At 40.2% G+C, this 21,930-nt stretch overlaps 1 protein-coding gene across 1 annotated transcript in view; it reads right to left on the minus strand.

The window, feature by feature from the left end:
• AK9 (adenylate kinase 9) overlaps positions 1–21,930 on the minus strand; it is a 135,128-nt gene that overhangs the window by 31,908 nt on the left and 81,290 nt on the right. The window contains exons 19-25 of the mRNA XM_082251583.1: positions 19,159–19,256; positions 17,179–17,304; positions 15,686–15,892; positions 13,746–13,888; positions 11,993–12,205; positions 11,607–11,873; positions 5,726–5,847 (exon numbers count right to left, since the gene is read on the minus strand). Of these exons, the coding sequence (XP_082107709.1) occupies positions 5,726–5,847; positions 11,607–11,873; positions 11,993–12,205; positions 13,746–13,888; positions 15,686–15,892; positions 17,179–17,304; positions 19,159–19,256 (1,176 nt within the window). The remainder of the gene's footprint in view (positions 1–5,725; positions 5,848–11,606; positions 11,874–11,992; positions 12,206–13,745; positions 13,889–15,685; positions 15,893–17,178; positions 17,305–19,158; positions 19,257–21,930) is intronic.

Consider the following 21,930-nt stretch of genomic DNA (forward strand, 5'->3'; position numbering starts at 1 on the left):
ATTTATCATACTGCAGCATAGAAATTTTTAGATGTGGCGGTGAATTTGTTTTTCTCTTTTAGGCTTTCCAATTTTTACCTAGTGATCTGGCCAGTACATCTGTTGATTTCAACAGAACAAGCTGTTCTGCAGGTATAGTAGATAGGGAGCCGAGACAACCCATGTAACACTGACAGGGATGCTTACAATGAACAGCTTTAATTTACAGTATTTATGTAAAACTTTTCTCCTAAAAGAAAAAAACTATTGCTATACCTGCTTAAAATGTGTGAGCTGGAAGTTGGCTTCAATTTGTCAGTGTATCTACAGTAAATCGGCTAGTGCATTTACACTTCCCTTCCCCTAGACCAGTGATGGCAAACCTTGGCACCCCAGATGTTTTGGAACTACATTTCCCATGATGCTCAACTACACTGCAGAGTGCATGAGCATCATGGGAAAATGTAGTTCCAAAATATATGGGGTGCCAAGGTTCGCCATCACTGCCCTAGACTGACAATGCAGCTGTCCAAAGGTATCCCTGTTGCTCCTTCATCCAGAGTAGGAGGAACTCTAAAGCAGAAAGTGTGTAACTGGCTGGATCACCAGGTGAATACAGAGGGGGAAAAAAGCCTAAATAAGAAAACTAATGCAGACACCACATCTAAGGATTGGTAAGTGACAGCATGTTAAATTTTGATTTTGGGTTTAATACTGCTTTAACTTATCTTATTTTCTCCCTTTTAATTGTTTTATCTGTTTAAGTACTGCAAAAAAAAAACCAAAAAAAAAAAACTATTTACCACTTAACCACTTTAGCCCCAGGAGTTTTGCTGCTTAATGACCAGGCCACTTTTTTCAACTTGGCACTGCATGACTTTAACTGACAATTGCGCAGTCATGCAGTGCTGTACCAAACAAAATTTATGTCCCTTTTTTCCCACAAACAGAGCTTTCTTTTGGTGGTATTTGATAACCTCTGCGCTTTTTATTTTTTGTGATATTAATAAAAAAATAGCGAACATTTTGAGAAAAAAAAGGACATTTTCTACTTTGTCTTCTAAAAAATATCCAATATACTCAATTTTGTCATATATTTTGGCCAAAATGTATTTAGCTACATGTCTACAAACTACGGTGTGAATACTGGAATTTATGCAGCTTTTACTTTCTGACTGCCTATCTCATTTCATGAAGTGCTAAAATGGCAAGGCAGTACAACCCCCCCCCCCCCCCCCCAAATTACCACTTTTTGGAAAGTAGACATCCTAAGGAATGTCCTGAGAGGCATGTTGAGCTCATTGAATATTTCAGTTATACCACATCTGTGAGACTTTGTGGGAGCCTACCATGTTTCCCCGAAAATATGACCGGCCTCATATTAATTTTGGCTACAAAAAGACACACTAGGGCTTATTTTCAGGGCATGTCTTATTTATTTAATGTATGTACAAGGACGATCTTAAAAAAAATATATATCCTGATCCTTTAAAGCATGATAGATAGCACAGTCCTTGTGTTGTGTCATTTACCCCTCTCCGTTTAAAAAAAAAAAAAAACCTGGAAGAATACAATAAAATATTTTTTAAAATTCTGTAAAGTTCTGTAAAAAACATTCAGTAATCCAAAAAATAAACTTTGGTTAAAATCATTGTAAAATTATGCAATCTGTTTTATAAAAAGGTTATATAATATCCAGTGAGTCTCCATTTGTAAGCAGCGCTGTAAATAAGGTATTTATTTGACGCACTGCACATTATATCATCTTTTTACAAAGCGGATTACATGTTTTTACAAGGATTTTACTAGGGCTTATTTTCGGGGTAGGGTTTATATTGCAGCTATCCCTAAATATCACGCTAGGTCTTATTTTCGGGGTGGGGCTTATTTTCGGGTAAACAGGGTAGCTGTGTACGGGACCCCGAAAACCAATCACCACCTTCAGAATTTGAAAGGGCGTAAATTTCTCATTGCACTTTCTCACTACCTATCACTGTTTTGGAGGCCCTGAAATGTAAAGATAGCACAACCCCCCACCCCCAAATGACCCCATTTTGGAAAGTAGACACCCCAAGCTATTTGCTGAGAGGCATGGTGAGTCCATGGAATAGTTTATATTTTACCACATGTTTTGGGAAAATTACATTTTTTTTCTTTTTTTAACACAAAGCTGTCACTAAAAGATAAATTGCTCACACATGACATGGGTATATGTGGAATGACATCCCAAAATACATTCTGCTGCTTCTCCTGAGTACAGGGATACCACATGTGTGAGAGTTTTTGGGAGCCTAGCTGTGTATGGGACCCCGAAAACCAATCACCCCCTTCAGGCTTTCCAAGGGCGTAAATTGTTGATTTCACTCCTCACTACCTATCACAGTTTCGGAGGCCATGAAATGCCAAGAAAGCACAACCCCCCCCCCCCCTCCAAATTACCCCTTTTCGGAAAGTAGACACCAAGCTATTTGCAGAGAGGCATGTTGAGTGTTTTGCAGATCTCACTTTTTGTCACAAAGTTTTGAAAATTGAAAAAAGAGGGAAAAAATGCATTTTCCTTTTTTTCTTCATTTTCCAAAAGGCCTACAGTATATAGGTAGAACTTCTAGAGCCCTCCATGTGCGAGTCGGTGAGCACGTGAACAATATAAAGAAGGGTCTAGTTACCCATAGCGTCTCCCGGCATTTTAAACTATGTCATAAAAAAAATCCCACCGGATTAAAATTCTGGGGGATAGAAAAAGTTAATCGCCATTGGAGAGGGGGGGAACTTTGTACGGCAATTAAGTCGCCGAGAGTCATTTTGGATCTACGAAGCCAAGGTTTTGTCGCCACTAGGACTCAATGTGGATTTTGATCTAAATTGTTTTATTTCCAACAGATAATTATATTTTATTTCCTGTGCGGCTTTTTAGATTTAGGAATATTTTAACATTTTAACCTTTTGAAACGTCGCTATATTTACTTTTAATATACTGATCGTTTTAAAATAAATTTTATTATGTTATTTGTGGTAATTTTATTATGCAATGTATGGTTTTTATATATTTATTATGTATTTATATTTGCAATATGACATTACATATGTAAGAGGTCGAGGTACTCCTGCCACCTAGTGGTTGTTCCGAGATGGTATGGGTTTTGTGGCATTATCGTCCATACCATGTCCTGCTTAATATAAGGATGAGGGTTATGTGCAATAATTTTAGCCCCATTGGACTTTCCGATTGGAGGTTTATTTATTTATTTGCGCTTTTTAAAGCACCTTCGGAGCGTCTTCCCATATAAAGAGGACTCAGGGAGTTGCTATGGCATCCGGACGCTTCGACTAGTGCGGTAGTGACGTCCCATGTTGTTGACTTCCGGATCGGAAGGAGAGCGGGCGGTTGAGTAGCAACGGCTTCCGCTGTTTACATATGGGTGGAGTTAGGGATATATATGCTGGCCTGTTAGTGGTTGTCCCTGCCCCGCTGAAGAAGTCCTGCCCATGGACGCAACGCGTACGGGGGGACCCCGCATGACCCGCCAGCCATCCTGGAAGCAAGAAAGAGAGAGGCAGGGAGACACCAACTTCGCGCCATCTTTTGTAGTACCGTTATTAGAGATGCTTTGAATATTCTACCACCATGTGAGTGCATTATTTTTACTATACCAATAAAGTGTGTGCAGTATAAACAGAGAGCACTTAGATCTCCCATTATTGTTTCCTTACGCATATATGCTGTGGAGTGCTATTCGCATTGGACACATTGGAACCAATAGAGAGAGAAAGGAGGATCGCTTTTTCTGTGTACATGCTTATATGCGCACAGACCCTGTAGGGTCACCTGGTGGAGGTGAGAGGCTGAGATACCTGTGGTGATGGGATCATATACACTATCCGTATGTTCTTTGCATGGCTTCAAGTTGTTCCAGCACTTGGGTGTTTGATGTCATTATTAAGGATTTGCCTGTCACACCAGTTTTATCTGTATTAATGGACTCTCTGTGATGGACTGATTTGCACTTATATGAGTATTATTAGCAGTTTTGAAGATATATGAAATTGCGCTGCACTGTTGTTGTTATATTGATCAGGGGGTTAAATCTTTATTGGGGGGGGGGTGGCGGGGAACCTAAACCTACTTGGGACAGAAACTAACTCGCTAGCGCTAACTGAAGTCACAATCACACTAATACAGAAAACCACTATATTACCTGTATATAGTGTGCAATGTGACAGGGGGGGAGGGGTTAACTGGGGGTGATCAGGGGGGATCAGGGGGTTAAATCTTTATTGGGGGGGTGGCTGGTATCCTAAGCCTAAAAGTAACGGTCGCTAGCGCTAAATGATGTAACAAGGCACACTAACACGGAAATATAGAAAACTGCTATATACTGTGTATAGTGTGCAATGTGACAGGGGGAGTAGGGGTTAACTGAGGGGGGTGATCGGGGGTTAAATGTGCCTGTCTACCTGTGTGTGGGTATGCTTGGTGCAGTACTCACGTTTTGATCCTGTCTCTTCTCTCGATTAAATCCAAAAAGGATTTTGGGAGGGGAGAGAGGACCTTTTCTGTGCCTGTGTTTACAGTTCACAGGCACAGCTAGGTCTGTGATTGGTCAGGACCGATCAGCAGGTCCAGGCAAAAAATCATTGGCCTGGACCTGATGACTGATCAGTTCTGAACCCAATCAGACCATCGGCGGGGCTGGGGGCGTGCGGGAGCGTGCCCCAGAGCGGCGGGAGCGAGCGACTTAGTACTACCCAGGAGCGGCCGCCTCCTGCAGTAAATTTGTGGTGGGCGGTCATCAAGTGGTTAAACTTGTCAGAATTGCAGAGATGTCCTCCTAGCCCTTAACTTGGATTACAGAATGATTAGCCTTTATGTTGTGGAGATGGAAGAGTTTAGCCAAACACAAGTGGGAGGGCGGACAACACTCAGTCCACAAAAAAAAGCTGTGTATTGTCAGCCCACAAAAGGACGTAGGAGCTGAGTACATTTTTGGCAGTTCAACAGGTATTTTTCTGTATTTGCACTTTAAATGACCATAACATGGGGTAATGTACTTGTATTGCAGATATACTGTTTACCACATACAGTATATATTTTTTAAATTTTGCCTTTACAAATGGTTGTAAAATTTTAATTTAAAGCCGTTCTTAAGGTCACCAAGCCTCTTACTGCCCATTTATGGATGACATGAATGGGCTACAAGGTCAGCAGGGAGTTATAGCCCCCTCCCCTTGTATTTTCCTAAATTACTGCTCATTTGGCCTTGTGTCTCTAGATTCTATGTATACAGTATGTAGAATGGGTAATTATGGGTCTTATAGTTGATTGCCATTATAAATATATTTAAAGAGGGGAACTGTTATTCCATGTTTTATGTGATTTTAATTGTTGTATGTTATTGTTGTCTTTTCATATGGTATGTTCATAATGTTTTTAGAATTTACAGTACGTTTGCATTGTGGTTAGTGACTCTCTATAGGAATAGTAATATTTCTGATCATTTAGGAATTTCAATTTTTCTGTCCTCTTTCCACTATCCTTATATAGCCAATAGTTCCTTGCAATGTAATAACTAAAATAACTACACTCCCACAGCAGGAAATGCTTACTTACTTGTTTTTTTTTTATTTTAGTGCAATAGTTGTGCTCGTGACGTTACTGTATATATTTATAACCACTAATATACTTGCATTTAATTACATAGATGCATTCCACATTTGCCAAAGGAATTTGTTAGGAACATTAAATTACCGAAAAGATTCCTTGGTCCACCATTCTGTTACAACTTCATCCAGCACTTCAGTTGGTAGGGGTTCATTGTCAGTTAAGTAAGACTTTATGGCCTCCTCCTCTATTGTGAGAACAACCTCTTCCTTTATAAAAAAAAAAAAATACATTCAATTAGGTTAATGTCATTCTAAAACACAAATTCAAGCTCTATGCTCTAGATTAGAAAGACTCACTCTTACAACTGTTGTGCTAAAAATAGACAACCGAATGAATCAAAGTAAGAACATGCTACTCCGTGCCAAATATGAAAATGTCTTAAAGCGGAGTTCCACTCAAACTGGAACCTCTGCTTATCTGTCCCCTCCCGCCCTGCGGTGCCATATTTGGTACCTATTGGGGGGGAGCAGGTACCTCGTGGCGAGGTACGTCGGAAATTTGGCCCCCTCCTTCCCCCTCTTTCCTCTTCTTCCATGCCAGTATTCGAACGGAGCGCAATGGCGGCAGCATCATCAAACAGCCGAAACATCGGCTGCGGTGCCGACATCGCTGGATTCCTGGACAGGTAAGTGTCCTAAATCTAATTTCATGTTTGGAGGGGGAGGCCGGAACACCGCTTTAAATAATCAGTCTACTGGGGGTTCCAAAAGGCATTCTGGCAATGTTGGGCTTTGTTTTTAGAAAGTCCAGCAGGGTCTGCAAACTCAGTGTCATGAATGAACACTGTAAAAAAATGTTTATCTGTTGTTAAATAAAGATTATTAGAAACAGCTAAGGCCGCTTTCACACTGGCGGAGTCCGCCAACAGATCTGCCCGCTCAGCAGGGGATCCCTCCGCTAAACCCCACTGAGCTGGCAGATGACAGGTCCGTGTCCGCCCTGATAATGCAGAGCAGACATGGACACAGCCTGCTGTCCTCTGTGGGCTGTTGGATGGAAACAGACCACCTGTTGGTTTTCATCCGACATTTGATCCAATCCGCCAGACAGATGGGGAACGGATCCCCATCTGTCTAATTTTAGTGAACAGGACCAGATTGGATGGGAGCAGTGTCATCGACACATGTCCATTGACACCTGCTGCTCCAATGGAGGGTCAAAAACTGACAGGCGGACCTGATCGGTCCATTAGTGTGAAAGGGGCTTAAAACATGATACTACACATGCTTATACTGTATGCTATTGATATCCTCCATCTGTGTGACCCCACCCATCCTCGTTTATGTATCCAAATGGAAACGGGAATTGAGCTCCAAAAACTTTCCCCTGAAAATTGAATGGGGACAATGGTCTACCACATTCAAATGTTACTGTATATCAAGCAACTGTTGACAAATCTGACTGCTTTAAGCTTTAAATGAGATGGCACTGTCCTAGCCTATATCTCCAAAAGGGTCCCTGGTTATTTTCCAAACTGTTTCGTGCCTGCAACATAGCAGACATATTTTAACACATCTAATTTACTGTCCACAAATCATACATTTCAGGTCCCCTACATATAGACTGATTTACACACTTTTGAGTCAATCTAATAAAAGGGACCTGTTTAAAGATACACCAAAAATGAATGTGTTACTAAACCCAAGACCCTGCATTCACTATATTTGGTCTCCCATAGTACACAAAACATGGAAATGCAATAGTTTTAGTAAATATAACCTGCTAAATATCTTTTTCCCCAGCAGTTAGATCAGTCTTCTATCACTGTCTGAAGTCGGGAACATTTTTGTTTCAGCTCCCCATGCCCCTCTTATGTGTAAGTCACCAGGTGTCTATTAGGGGCACAAGGTGACTGAGAAAATGATGGAGAACTACTTAATGGACACTGGATTACATCAAATGGGACAGTAATATTTAACAACCATATCCCTCATAAAGATTTTATCCCACTTTACACTTTTATCCCACTCTCACTGCCACCTGTCTTTCACCCATTGTTAACTGTGCTAATTAAGACACCTATTGTCTGCTAGAAAACTACTATGGGGATGTGTTTATACTTGTAATAATGTGTTTTGTACTTTGTGATGTTGGCAAGTCTGACCTGGAATGAGATCTCTGAGTGTTCAGGTGGCTAGCTGTTTAATTAACTTAATGTTTACAGTGTTAATTATATTTCTGTATACGGTTGCATTTGTATATGATTGTGTAGTGTATAAAAAGCTTGTATTCTTGTTCAATAACAAAGTTCCAGTTTCATACAAGATATTTGTTGGCTAGTCTTGTATGGTGCGGCTATAATATCTGATATCTATGTTCAGACCAGAGGATGTAGTATACTGACGGAAGCACTTAAGTGGGGTGCTGGGACAGTTCGGTCACAAGTAACACTTTAATTTCATTTCCTTACTTATATACCTTTAAGAAAAGATTGCTAAGTACTTTCCAGTCCTTATTTTTGTTCATTTGAGGACTTAAATACTTGAATGTGTGTGTTTTATGAAGAACTGACAGCAAAATTAAATCATAACATGGCTAAATTCTGCAATGTAAGGGCTATGTGAGTGATGAACTACTTACCTTCAAATTTGGACTATTCTTTCTAAATTATCTTGAAGACCCAACTCCCTATACTTTAACCTTCAAATAAAAGTGAGTGGAGACTCCTGATTCCCTTTACCATCACAACTTTCCCGGACCCATTTTTTTTTTTTTTTTATTCCCCACTCTTTTTGCTTTTCTTATCTCAGACTTTTCTTTCCTTTTTCCACAAAAAAAAAAAAAACCACACCACTCCAGAACTCCTTTTAACTGCAAGGGAACCAGGGTGCTAGCCAGGGGAACCTGCCCCCGCGTTAGAGCAAGAAATTAAAGGGTGCATGCAGATGACATCATTAGAAACAAAGACATCAAAGAACAAAACATTCCTTGAAAAAAAAAGGTACGCTATGATTCCCTGCCTGAGAACTGCCCCTTCTGACACATTTCACCATTACAGGCTTAGTCATATAGGACCTTTTTGTTCAATAAATTGTTGTACTTTGAATTACATTGCCAGCGTGCAGCCCTATGTTTTTTTAATTTTTGGAATGTTTAAATAATATAACAGATTTCGCTGAATAGAAAAATAAAAGATGCCTAATGAACAAAGGCATTAAATTAGGAGAGTATCTAATTACTATTTTCATATTAAAGTATAACTAAGGGTAAAACAGTTTTTTTAGTTTTGGACAGAATGGAGAATGATTATAACCCCTGGCAGGTTTATTTTTTTGCTGTCTGTGTCCCCATTAGAGAGATTTATCAGCTCCACTTGTCCTGTTTACCATTATCATTGAGGCTGGGTTCACACTATTGCGATGCTGGAACCAACGCGATTCAAGTGCGGGTTCCCGCATTGCATGTCTCTGGCAGGCAGTTCACCATGCCCTATGCAAACCATTGTGGGTGTCAATACAAAGGTAATGACACCCCCAGATCGGGTCACAGATCGCAGTCCATGTATACTTCCAAACCCCGAGGCACTTTACTTCGTTTATACAAGAAATAGTTTTCTCAAACAGACATAGGTACTATCCTTACCCCTGAAACCTAAACGGGTTCTCTTTTACATTTATATTTTCAAATTTTTATTAGAAATCTTTCCTTATTGTTAGGGCTAGGTTCACACTGTTGCAATCCGATTTTGATCTGACTTTCAGTGCAATTCTGTGGTGCAACTCAGATACCAATTTGATGCCCCTTTGAAATGGTTTGCATATTCTATGGGGCCAAAGCAGTGCTGGAATCACACCAACTTAGAAAAGGAACTTTTTCTAAAATTCTGCCGTTCCGAGTTGCATGTGAACAGGCACCGTTGAAAACAATTTGGTTTTCACCGTCATCTGATTCTGTGTCCAACTCAAGTTGCATCAGAAATTGCAATAGTGTGAACAGAGGCTTATTGTTTGCATCACCATACCATAGTATCACCATAGTTTCCTTTTAAAGGAGGAATTGTCATTATATTTAAAGCAAAGTTTAGAAAATATATATTTATAAAAAGGGAATTAGCACCACTTTTTACCCCAAGAGGCACTTTAATCCTCAGCATATGACACTCCTGAGTATGTCGGATGGGTGCCTCTCCCCACTATCCACTGTGGCTCCCTACACCAGCTGCTATGCAAATTAGTGTGTCCATGCATGCAGTACTGAAGGGAGACACTATTGTCAAGGGGGGGGGGGTTACAAAACAGTAGTGAACAAGCACGCAGCAGTAGTGTGAAGCGCATCTACTGTCCTACCCTGCTATACCTTGTACCACTTATGTGAATAAAGATCTTTTCTGCATTGGATTCCGTGGTGGTGTGCGACCATTTTCTTCTTTCATGCTTCTCCTGGTGGCTAGCCGAGGTTCAGCACCCACCTTGAATCGTGGACTTTGACTAGCCTGAGTGGTGTTATCTCTCTTCATTGTTTGGGGGTTACAAAAGGCAGTGGGGAGATGCAAGCATTCAACAAACATGGGATTGCCAGATGTTGAAGACTCTAGACCAGCCTTTATCAACCTTTTCAACACAGATGAACCCTTAAAATTACTTTCTGGTCTCAGGGAGCCTTTGATAAAAATACTATATCTACAACTCATGATCCATTAGTGTGATGGTCAGTGAGAAGAATGCTCCTTACACTTGTGATTATTGGGAAGAATTACCCCCTTAGAGATAGCTAAAAAGATTATTGGTGTCAGTGAGAACGTATCTAAGAGCCAAAAATTCTTCATTGCTCAGGGAACCCCTAGCAACCTTTGAAGGAACCCTGGTTGAGAAACCCTGCTCTAGTAGTACCTATGTCTGTCTGTGATAGACAGCAAGGAATGGAATAAAGGGAGGCACTAATGTTAAAGCAGAACTACACTGCATCTGAGCACCACAAACCAAAAACGCTATTTAATTCATTTTAAATATTCAAAGCAAACTCACCCATCCATCCATGTCTCCATGCTATATTTTACTGAGAACCCACTTGGAAAAACACCCCCTAGCATTTCTAGCCGTGGCCATCCTGAGTAACAGCTGATGATTCATGTAGTCTTTACTTCCTGTAATCCACATACCCCTAGTTTAGGCATGTAGGCAGGAGGGTGTTTTTAGCTGTGAAAATCCCTCCACCCCCATGAAGACTCCTGGGATGTATGACATAATTTGCCTAGGCCTGGAAACCAGGAAGTAACTGAAGATATGTAAAAAAAGGGTTAAAACAAAGTAAATATGATATACTTTCCTATCTATTTACTAATTCTAGCAGCATAAGGGTTAAAAATAGTCAATGCTGACTGAGAGGGTGAAGTTCTAACTTAAATATTATTACTGTATTTTATAAAGTTGTATTTATTTCAACTTTTTGAATCTTGCAAGTGTATGTGTAGCCAAAAGTAAGGAAAGATTGAGATTCCTGTCAATCTTATTTATTTGCTGTGTCCCCTTAGGGAGATTTACCATAATTGTCTCTGAAAAAAATCAAGAAGTAAGAGATATATTCAAAGTGAGGGGTTATCCTGGGGTTATTCCCCCCCCCCAGACAGTCATCACCAGAAGAGTTGTGGCCACTACATTCTGCACCAGAAAAATGGATCACAAGGACAAATAGTGAGGTTAATATCCAGAGCAGGGACACAGAGGGCAATAAAAACCAGACAAGAGGTTCTAAACCTTTTAAAATGATCTTAGCCATTTTCATCTGGTTTTGGTTTTATGTTCCTTTCTGTAGTTATATGGTTCTACCCATCGAAGGAAGTCTTTCTGTAATTCTATGGTTTAGGCTACTGTTGGCTACCCATTGAAGGAAGCCTTTCTGTAATTTTTATTCAAAAATAAAAAAACTGTTTTGGCTTTACATCCACTTGAAGGAATATAATGAAAAAGCAGTGCTCACAATACAGACCTTATTGCCATTCTGTGCTAACAGGTTCCAATGCAAATACCTTTGAATCCTTTGATTCCTCCTTTTTACTTTCCTCTGTGTTTTCATTTTCTAACAAAAGCAACATGGCTTCATCAGTCATGTCTTCCTCAACTAATTCTTCTTCATGGTGAGGCCCAACTTTTTTCTCCAGCTTAGACAGCATGATCTCTTGCAGGCGTTCTTGAAACTGGATGTGGAACACACCTAGCTTGTTGGCTAACCATCTTGCATTAGCTGTTTTCCCAGTGCCACCTGTTCCAATCAAGAGGACTCTCAATGGTGGAGCCTGAAAAAGCAGGATAGGAGAAGCTAGTACAATATCAAGATAAAGTCAAAAAATGTATTACAAGTTCAAATGTTATCATAAGTACTATTAGAGTCTGTACTTGGTATAAAATTAATTACTTGCAAAGGTTCATTATGGACAACATAATTCTCAGGATTCTGTAGAAATGTATTTCTTGCTTCAGGGCTTGAGCAGTAGTATGTCTTCTCTCGGTATAAAGCAGCATTATCCTGGAGTCCTGGCTGAAGTATAAAGTTGTCCTTTATTGCCACTGGGCAGAAGTGTTTGGAATCCCCATAGTGCTTCTTCTTTTCACTGAGAACTTCTTCATCCTGTGTGTGACAGTATTGTTTTGCACGAAAATAAATACTATTGTCCAGGTAGTATACATAGAGAAAACATTTTAAAAAAGTGAGATAAAACAATTTAATTGTCTGTAGCCACTATATTAATTTTTATGAAAAATGTTATTTAAGGGATCAACAGACATGTTCAAAACATCTATTTTCATAATTACAATAGACATGCTCATATGGGTATTGGTTTTAAGTTAAACAAGTTACAACATTGATGTTTTTTTCTTATACCTCTGGGAGTAAGGCCAATACATTAGATGTCCAAGTCCAAGAGAATCTTTGGAAACTGGGAAATAGTCCAAAATCTCAGCAAATGTGCAATAGCTGAATTTGAATGGCATAGGAAAGGATTAAGAGGTTCCTACATCTGACAAGTACTGATTTATTTCTGCTATAACATTTATGGGAATGCTTAAGGTTTACCTGCCATGAGAACAATATTGGGGACTGCCACTGGTTGCCTTCTCTTATGCTAGTTTTGTGGCTATGTCTGGCTTAAATACTTTTTGAACCACATTACAAAAACAAGTCTGCAATTTTATCTTTCATATGATTTAATTTAAACTGCATTACTGCTTGGCTACTAACTTTTTTTGTACTTTTAATAAGGTTGTCTATTCAAATAGATGCACTTTGTTCATGGACAGGCATCTCCATAGATAACCGAAAACTGTCTTAGTAGACATCTCTATTCTGTATGACTACATATCTTATGTTGGGAGACCCCCACATATTTCAAACCATCATCTGTTGCTGCCATCACTAGGGATCATGACAGCATTGTTGACGTTATACGTTCTCTAAAGTTTCTCTTTAAATTATCCCAAGTTGTTCTTATTGTTTCTGGTACTGCAAAGGCTGTGCCTACTTGTCTATCAACGAGAAAATGGTTACTGGGGAAATCATTTGTTCAAGTTACATTGGAATCTATTTGGGTTTTTTTTATTATTTAATTACTTATTGTCATTTAGGCTCTGATTCCACTAGTGCGACCTGTCATGCGGCTTTGGACACAGAAAGTTGCATGACAAGTCACAGCCCATTGGTTTCAATGGCACCCATTCCAATCTATGCAATTTAAAGTTGCAGCGAATTTGAAATGGGGCCTGCACTACTTTGATGCGACTTTTAATGCAACTTTGAGTCAGAGAATGTAAAGTCAAATCAAAATTGCACTCAAAGTCGCACTGCAAAGTCTCACTCTAAATCGCGCGACTTTGGAGTCGCACTAGTGGAAACGTAGCCTAAAGGTGTATAGTCACTATCTCACTGTTTACAGGTGAAGCAAGATTACAAAGTCTGAATGACCATTCATGCTAATAAACGCCACTGGGCTTAGTCAGTTAGGTACAGAACAAAGTAAATTGCACAGTAAACCACAGCAACAAAAAGGGTAATCATGTAGACAACAGCGGTTTGAATTGTAATTGGTTACTCTGGGTATTGCAATCATTGCTCTTTGTTTTATCACACTGAAAAAAAATCTGCATGATTTTTGTAGTTAGCTGGTACTTACTTCTGCATCTTCATTGGCTTCTTCTTCTTCTTCTTCCTCTCCCTCCCTTTCTTGCTCCTCAGCATCCAGCTCTGCCTGCATGTCTTCTGCTTCCTCATCTATGTCTTGAGAGGTTACTTCCCATCCTTGATACTGAAATGGTTCTGATGAAATATTAAGAGGTTTAGTTACAATAAAACCCCTTGTGGACATATTTCAGCGCATAAGCAAAACTGGACATGCTGTACAAGTAATATAGTGTTATCCCCCCATCTGTCTTCATTTGTATTAGCTTTTTTTATACCCCAACTTGTACATTTGTTATAGATAGTTTATTTTTGCAAAAAGATTTTTGCAACTTGTAGTGGGCATTAATAAAACCAAAGGATAAAGGTAAACCGTTTTGTGAAACATTTGTGTACTGTATTTCTTCAAAAGTGCCAATGACTTTTAATCTAGAATTGCACAACTTACATTTTTGTTAGATACATTACTAGCAAAATTGTTAGACTTTTTGTAAAGCACTGAAATAATCTTTGTTTTAGTCTGTACAAGAGTGATAATGCTCCCAATTGTGGATTTCAGATAATCATGTTAAGCTCTAGCAGAATTGATGCATTATATATTCCATACTAAATCCCACTTATGTAACAATCATTGCTTTATTTCACAGACATTATGACAAACAATAATCCAGATGTATACAAAACATAGTGTATTGTGCCTGTTTCCCCATTTAAGTCTTTTGGGGTTCACTGTTTTGGCACGGCCACTGTTGAAGATTTCCAAGTAGATGATGTACGTAAATACCAGAGGAGGCTATTGCTGCCATGCTGGGGTAAGAACGCTGCTGGCTGAAAGTTTTCTAGGTTGGTTTAGGTTGAGGTGGGTGGCATAGTTTAGGTAAGGGTTGTCTATTTACTAAAAGTGCATTTATCCTTAAAGTTCTATATAAAAAAATGGGAAGATGATCATTAGTTTTATGGTGTAAATGACAGGTAATTCTGCCACCAGAACTATTTTTTAGCTTTAGATAGTGTGAGAAAGGGTTGCCTAAGGCCCCAATGGGAAAATATTTTTCTCACTTCCTTGCCCAGTTACACTGTTGTTACCAGGAGAGATATTAAAGTGGTAGTAAAGTACCATTTTGCACTTGTATCTACAGGTAAGCCTATAATAAGGCTTACCTGAAGGTACAGTGAATATCTACTGAACCTGCTCTGTTTAGGAGATATTTAGGCGGCATGCAACTGGTGGAATCACTGGGGCATGCACTCTGAAGGGATGGCATACCCAAAGCTCCATGCTGTGGCATGCGTGGGAGTGATGCCATCGCAGCCCCGGGCATTCATACAGCCGGAGGCTGTGAACCTGGAAGGAAGACTAGGTAAAGATGGAAGCCCTGTCAGTGGTGACAGCACGCTGCCGAAGGGCTTAGTTATAAGGTAAGTATTTCCGAATATGTTAGTATGGGATGCATCCTAGCACATTATGCTATTGTCTTGCAGGTGGCCTTTTTTTTTCTTATCAGACTTTTCTACCACTTCAAGGAGAACTTTCTTTAAAAAGGACATGGCAGCAATAATAAAATAATTTATTATTAGAACCGAATAAGGCTAGAGCCTAATTTATGTAGGAGATACCCAGTTCCTATTGTCCCATTAGTGGCAAATCAATAGGAAAGCTCCCCAACAAGGCCACAGACAGCCAAAAAAAAATCTTAGTGTAAAAAAAAAAAAATGTGAGAGCTTGAATTAAACTTTAGTTCAGATAGCTGAAAGACATTTGCAACAGTTAGTCATAAACCAGTAAAAAGAAGGTCTATAAAGTGCACCATGAAAACTATTGTCAAACAATTACTTGAATAAACTTGGGTGAAATAAAAATAAGTATCAATATTGGTATCGAAACCCTATAATTACATGGTACAAATGAAAAGACAAACAATAATACAAACTCACTTTCCATAGCAGTCACTGCCTCCTGTAGAAGAGCTTCTGGTGATTTATTGGCCATTTCCAGGTGAGTAACATTTAGCAGAGATGCGTCACTGAACACAGGCTCCAGCAGATGCCAGTCCTCATTAAATTTGTTTATGAGTGCCTTCAGAGGCTCCATCTCTGCCACATCTGGAAATCCTCCGTCAGGGACTTCCGGTAAAACAATTTCTGTTAGGAAATAAAATCTCAAATTGTTATTGGGCTTTTTAAAGGTAATCTTAAGGGATCTTAATATCGAATTATAAGTGCATTTAATAAATGGTGAGAAATGTTTTTAATAAAGGGAGAATGGGAGCTGCTCATAACACCCAGTTAGATTACAATTGTTATTTTTTTTTTCTAGAGCAGGTTAGAAAATTAAAGCAATAAAAACAAACAATCTTAAAACCGATGTAGCTGAAAGCAAGACCCATAGTGTGCAACTTTATAGGGACTCCCAATGTGATTATGAGGATATTACATTGTGTAAGGGTGACCAGTAGAAGAAAGTCCCCAACTAAATGTCCTTTTTTCCTGGCTTTGTTCCTTTTAGTCACAGAGCACCAGTTCCTCCTTTATCTCCTTCCCCCAGTCAAGCTGTTGGTACAGGCAAGAGGTGGAATTTGTAGGTGCTGAGCAAATACCAGCTAACCCATAGGCTGGCCATACATGTTATAAGCTATTTGTACAATCTCTAAATGTATTTATAGTGTCCATGTACACAGGAGAGGACTGGGGCAGGGGGGGGGGGGCAATTGCCCCCCAGGCCACTCTGATGCTCTGTAAAAGGGCTGCATCGCTTCTGCCACAGACATGCCTAAAGGATTCCTGGTGAAGGGAAGCAAAAAGTCCCCACTTGTGACCTACTGAGTGCGGGATGAAGACAAGGACAGAGCGCAGGCATTGATGGTGTAAACTGTGTCTGAGCAGAGACCGTTTCCATGCCCCACTGGAGATTCTCCACTCCCAGGCAGCCCTGACCAAGCTGTCCCAGCTCTCCCCAACTGCGCCCTGCTAGCCAGGCTGGGAACCTGGATTCAGCCGGTGAGTAGAGAGTACCTGAAACAGAGCTTCAGCTGGAACGGAGGTCAGGAGGAGGCTGGGAAGAGGGAGAATGGGAGGGGGCCTGAGTCGCTGCACCATTGGCCTCTGGTTGGTACTTGCCCCCTGAGCCGAAAGTTGCCAGTCAGCCCTTGCATGTACACAATCTTGTACATGTTTATCCAATTGGGCAGGCCTTAGCCCTATTTAGCTTGATATACTGTAAAGCCAAAGGGAATTGTGCAATCACATTGCAATATGTATGATACACTTTAGTGTGGGGCTGCAGACTGCATGCCAATATTGCAGGGGTGTTATAACACTGCAGCATTATAGGATTCCTCATTCCTTTGTTAAGAACTAGCAAGTGAAATTCCAAAGAATACACATTAAAATACAAATCGCCATCATGAAAAAGTTCACATATATTTGACCTTGTTCTGGCTCCACTTGTTGATCTGGCTGTTGTTGCTCGGTATCTCCTAAACTGGGCTGCGACACATCCTTTGGAGAAGCCAAGTCTGTTTGTTCTGTGTCTGGCACAGGCTGGTCACTGGAGTCTGCCAAAAACAAAAAAACTGTCATCATACTATATCTCTCATGACTATCATGTAAAAATAAAAATGACTAATCTCAATACTTTTTTTATTTATTAGTATAACAAAATACATTAGCACTAAATATCGTTCTGACGCTAACAGTCTACTTGTTCATTCACATATAATTACAAAAGCCATAATGTATCCTTATTATAATATATCATTAGGTACGCATGTATTGCATAACTAAAAAAGATCACAAATTACGGTACCCCATGGTGACTTTATTATCTTTTTACCATTAAGATGATACATTATGATATTATATATTAATATATATGGGTAAAGTTTGCTTGTGTGAGATAATTATCACACTCAGATATAATTTATCTTTGCCAACAATAGTGCCCAATACTTCCAATATAAGTTGTGTATCATACCCATGCTCACTATTTTAAAAACGTAGATACTGCAGCTCCTAAACGCCAAATACATTTGGAGAGATATTAACATATTTGGCTAATACTATATAGAGGTGAAGGCTGGCATCTTCCCACTGAGACCTACCTGTGTTGGTTGCATTGTTATTTAACACATTACAACACACTTTATAAACCATCCTTCTGGTACAGAGGAGTGACATTTATTATGTTTGATGGAAGAGAGTTTTTGTCATTTAACGACACGTTCACAAGTTTGTTAACCTGTTAGTGTTTTTATGTGCTGACTGTTATTAATAACAAGAGTTTATATCATGGCGAGGTTAGGTGATCAAACTCGGGTTTCCGATATACAGATGTTTTCACTCGGTAGTAGACACTCCAATGCGTTTCATTCCATACAGAGCTTACTCTGTATGGAATTATTCATATTCATAGGCTTTTAAGCAGTGATCGGCTACACATTTATTGCAGTTGTGTATTCATTGTGTATACATTTAAAAAAAATATATTTTTTCATGCAAATAGCAAAAGTAACTGAATCCATCTTGATACCAGCATCGGTTATCCCACTGTGCTAACAGGGAACATGCTGACAGAAGGTGAGAACAGGATGAGACGAGTTGGCATTGCTTCTTCAATGACAGCAGTCTGCAGAACAATATGGGACACCAATTTATTCCTTATTGTGGTTTTAAACCTCTGACATGATATATGAAAAAGCCTATTCCTCCATAGTGTGTACTTGTCTCAAACTAGAGCACTAAGCATTATTTCTGTCTGCTGTCTCATTCCTCTACTATCAGAATGAGTCTTCTGGCAAGTATTCCTAGCACTAAGATATAAAAAGGTGATAGGGGAGGGAGCTTCAGCACACAGCCTATCATTGACAGCCTCAGCTCTGTTCCTGTGTGTGGGGAGGAGGGGGGGGGGGGGGTGTCACTTCCCTTCAATCAGCTCTCACTGAACTCTTCAAAGTGTAACTCCGGTCCCCCCACTTTCCGAAAGCTCAGACAAGCTGTATAAAATCTGCACTTTGGATGTAGAGAAGAGAGGGCTGTAGATAAAAGGGTAAAACGTATGTAGGAGGATTTATTTAATCTCTATGTATCACCTGGGGCTAGTCACTTTATATGTAAGCATTTCCAACCACTCTAGAAAAGAAAATTATATCAACCTCCTTACTGGGCTTTCTGGCTGGGATGTATAAATAGCAAAAGTGGCTGGACAGGATACCAAACCCCTTAGCAGACAAGATAGTTCACATGTGCATATTTCAGCTGTATTTTTGCCTCCACACTAGAAATATGGAATGAGGTTAATTGGCACAGACAGTGCAAACACCTTTCTTTTCACCATTTTTGTATATGATTCATAATGTTTTGTGAAGAAAACTTCATATACATTATATCCCGACACTAAACTCGGTACTTACCTTGTGTCTTATCTTCAATTTGTTCTAAGGGGCCTTGCATCTCTTCCTGCTGTTTCTTCTGTTCTAGCTGTAATCTCATTATCTCCTCCTGTTCTTTTCTTAAAATGAACAATTAGAAATTATGAATACATAAAAATTATACTATATAAATTATCACTATGATTTTACTTAAACAGACACAGTCATCCATGCCCCCCAATCCCTGTATACCCATCTCTCCAGTGCTCCCTGCTGTTCCTTACTACCTGCTGCTTCTACGTATGGGGGAACAAGCAACCTCCTCCCATCATGTAGTGATTACGCCTAGCAACCATTTTTTAAAGATAAGCACTTTTACACAATGCAAGGGTAAATGTCAGAGGTCCGACACTAGCTGACTCTGAAAATGCTGGTGGCGACTGCCATGGGTAAAGGAGGGACAGGGGAGTGGTTGAGAGGTGTGTATAAAGTGGTTGGAAGGTAGGCTTCTCTTTAAAGAAATATCCACTGTAAAGATATCTCCCTCACTTTACACTGCTTGTCCTCCTGCACAATCAATACTTCCCTTGTTTAACCCAGCTACTGTAGAGCAAGTCACTAAACTATTTTCTAACGCCCTCCTGCCCCCTGGAGCATGTTCCTTCTCAAATCATCCTCTGGCTCTATCATACACCCGTTAACTCATATCTTCAACCTCTCCCTCTCTATTGCCATCTTCCCCAACCCTCTAAAACATGCACTAGTCACTCCCATACCAAAAAGGCCTCACTGGACCCCATCAATCTTAACAACCTAAGACGCATCTCCTTTCTCGCTTTCCCCTCTAAACTCCTTTAAACGTCTAGTCTACACCCAGCTGAGCGACCACCTCATTGAGAATAACCTTCTTGATCACCTTTAGACTGGATTTCGCCTGCAACACTCGACTGAAACTGCTCTCCTAAAACTCACAAACTACTTACTAACAGCTAAAACCAAAATTTACTATTCCGGACTCTTACTCTTGGACCTCTCTGCTGCCTTTGATACAGTTGACCACCCCCTACTCCTCAAAAAACTAAATTTGCTTGGTCTCTGTGGCTGCGCTCACCGTTGGTTCGAACCTAACCTATCTCACCACACCTTCAGTGTCAGTTACAACTCTATTTCCTCCTCTCCTACTCCTCTTACTGTTGGGGTCCCCCAAGGTTCTGTCCATGGACCTCTCCTATTCTCGATCAACACCTCCTTAATGGGTCAGCTGATAGCCTCCCATAGCTTCCACTACCATTTCTATGCTAATGACATACAAATCTATCTCTCTATGCCTCAGCTCACCCCATCAGTCTCCTCACACATCACTGATTTACTAACAGACATATGAGCCTGGATGTCACACCACTTCCTCAATTCAATCTATCTAAAACCGAGCTAATAATATTTACTCCCTCACATTCCCCTTCCCCTGACTTCTCTGTCAAAATGGCACAATCAGTCCATCCCCACATGCCAGGGTGCTAGGGGTAACCCTGGACCCTGAACTGTCCTTTCAGGCCCACATCCAATCCCTGTCCAAATCATGCCGCCTTAACCTCTGCAACATCTCCAGAATATGCCCTTTTTTGACCAATGACACCACCAAGCTAAACTAATTCACTCCCTGGTTATCTCTTGCCTTGACTACTGCAACTCCCTTCTCATTGGATTACCTTTACATAGGCTGTCCCCTCTTCAGTCCATCATGAATACTGCTGCAAGACTCATCCACTTTACCAACCGTTCAGTGTCCTCCACCCCTCTCTGCCAATCCCTCCACTGGCTTCCATTCACCCAATGAATAAAATTCAAAGTACTAAAAAGACTTACAAAGCCATCCACAACTCTGCCCCCAGCTACATCACCAGCCTGATCTCAAAATATCAACCAAGCTGCACACTTCAGTCCTCCCAAGACCTCCTGCTCTCTAGCTCCCTTGTCACCTCCTCTCATGCTCGCCTCCAGCATTTCTCCAGAGCTTCTCCCATCCTTTGGAACTCCATACCACAATCTGTCCAACTGTTTCCTAATCTATCCATCTTTAGACAATCCCTGAAAACCCTTCTCTTTAAAGAAGTCTATCCTGCTTCTAACTAATATACTGTTTTACTCTCTCCATCAGCTCATCCCCCACAGCTATTACTATTTGTATCAATTGACAATCCCTCTTAGACTGTAAGCTCTAACGAGCAGGGCCTTCTGATTCCTCTTGTACCAAATTGTATTGTAACTGTAATGTCTGCCTTCATTTTGTAAAGCGCTGCGCAAACTGTTGGCGCTATAAATCCTGTATAATAATAATTAAGGGGTAAATGTTAAGGTATAGGATAAGAATTAAGTGTTGAGGGGGGTTTAAAATTTCAAAACACACTTAAGAGGTTAGGCTGGTTTTGAGGAAGATGGTTCTCCCTCGAAATGCGTCAAACCATCACGGATGCCACCTGGTCTCCATGCATCATTTGAGCCTTCCAGTGGTCCTGGAGGAGATTTGTCTTCACTTTGCTTTGATATGCGTATACACATCATGCATTTGTAAGTATTACGTGTGTCACTTTTTATCCTTTGATAAATGTTTATAATGGAATTGCACTAGGTCGGTGCGCCCCTCTCTTGTTTTTCATTGTCTGTTTATTTGGATACCCATGGTCCTGAGAGGGCAGCAAGACTCTAGGCTTGGATAATAAAGACTAGACACATTTTCTTTCCTCGAGCATTTCACCTAAGCGCAGGGGAGTTTCTTTCTTGGATTCTTTAGCTTTAGGGTTACAGGGTTAGGGT

The sequence above is a fragment of the Pelophylax lessonae genome (genome assembly GCF_965119305.1).
Source record: "Pelophylax lessonae genome assembly, chromosome: 3".
NCBI lineage: Eukaryota > Metazoa > Chordata > Amphibia > Anura > Ranidae > Pelophylax > Pelophylax lessonae.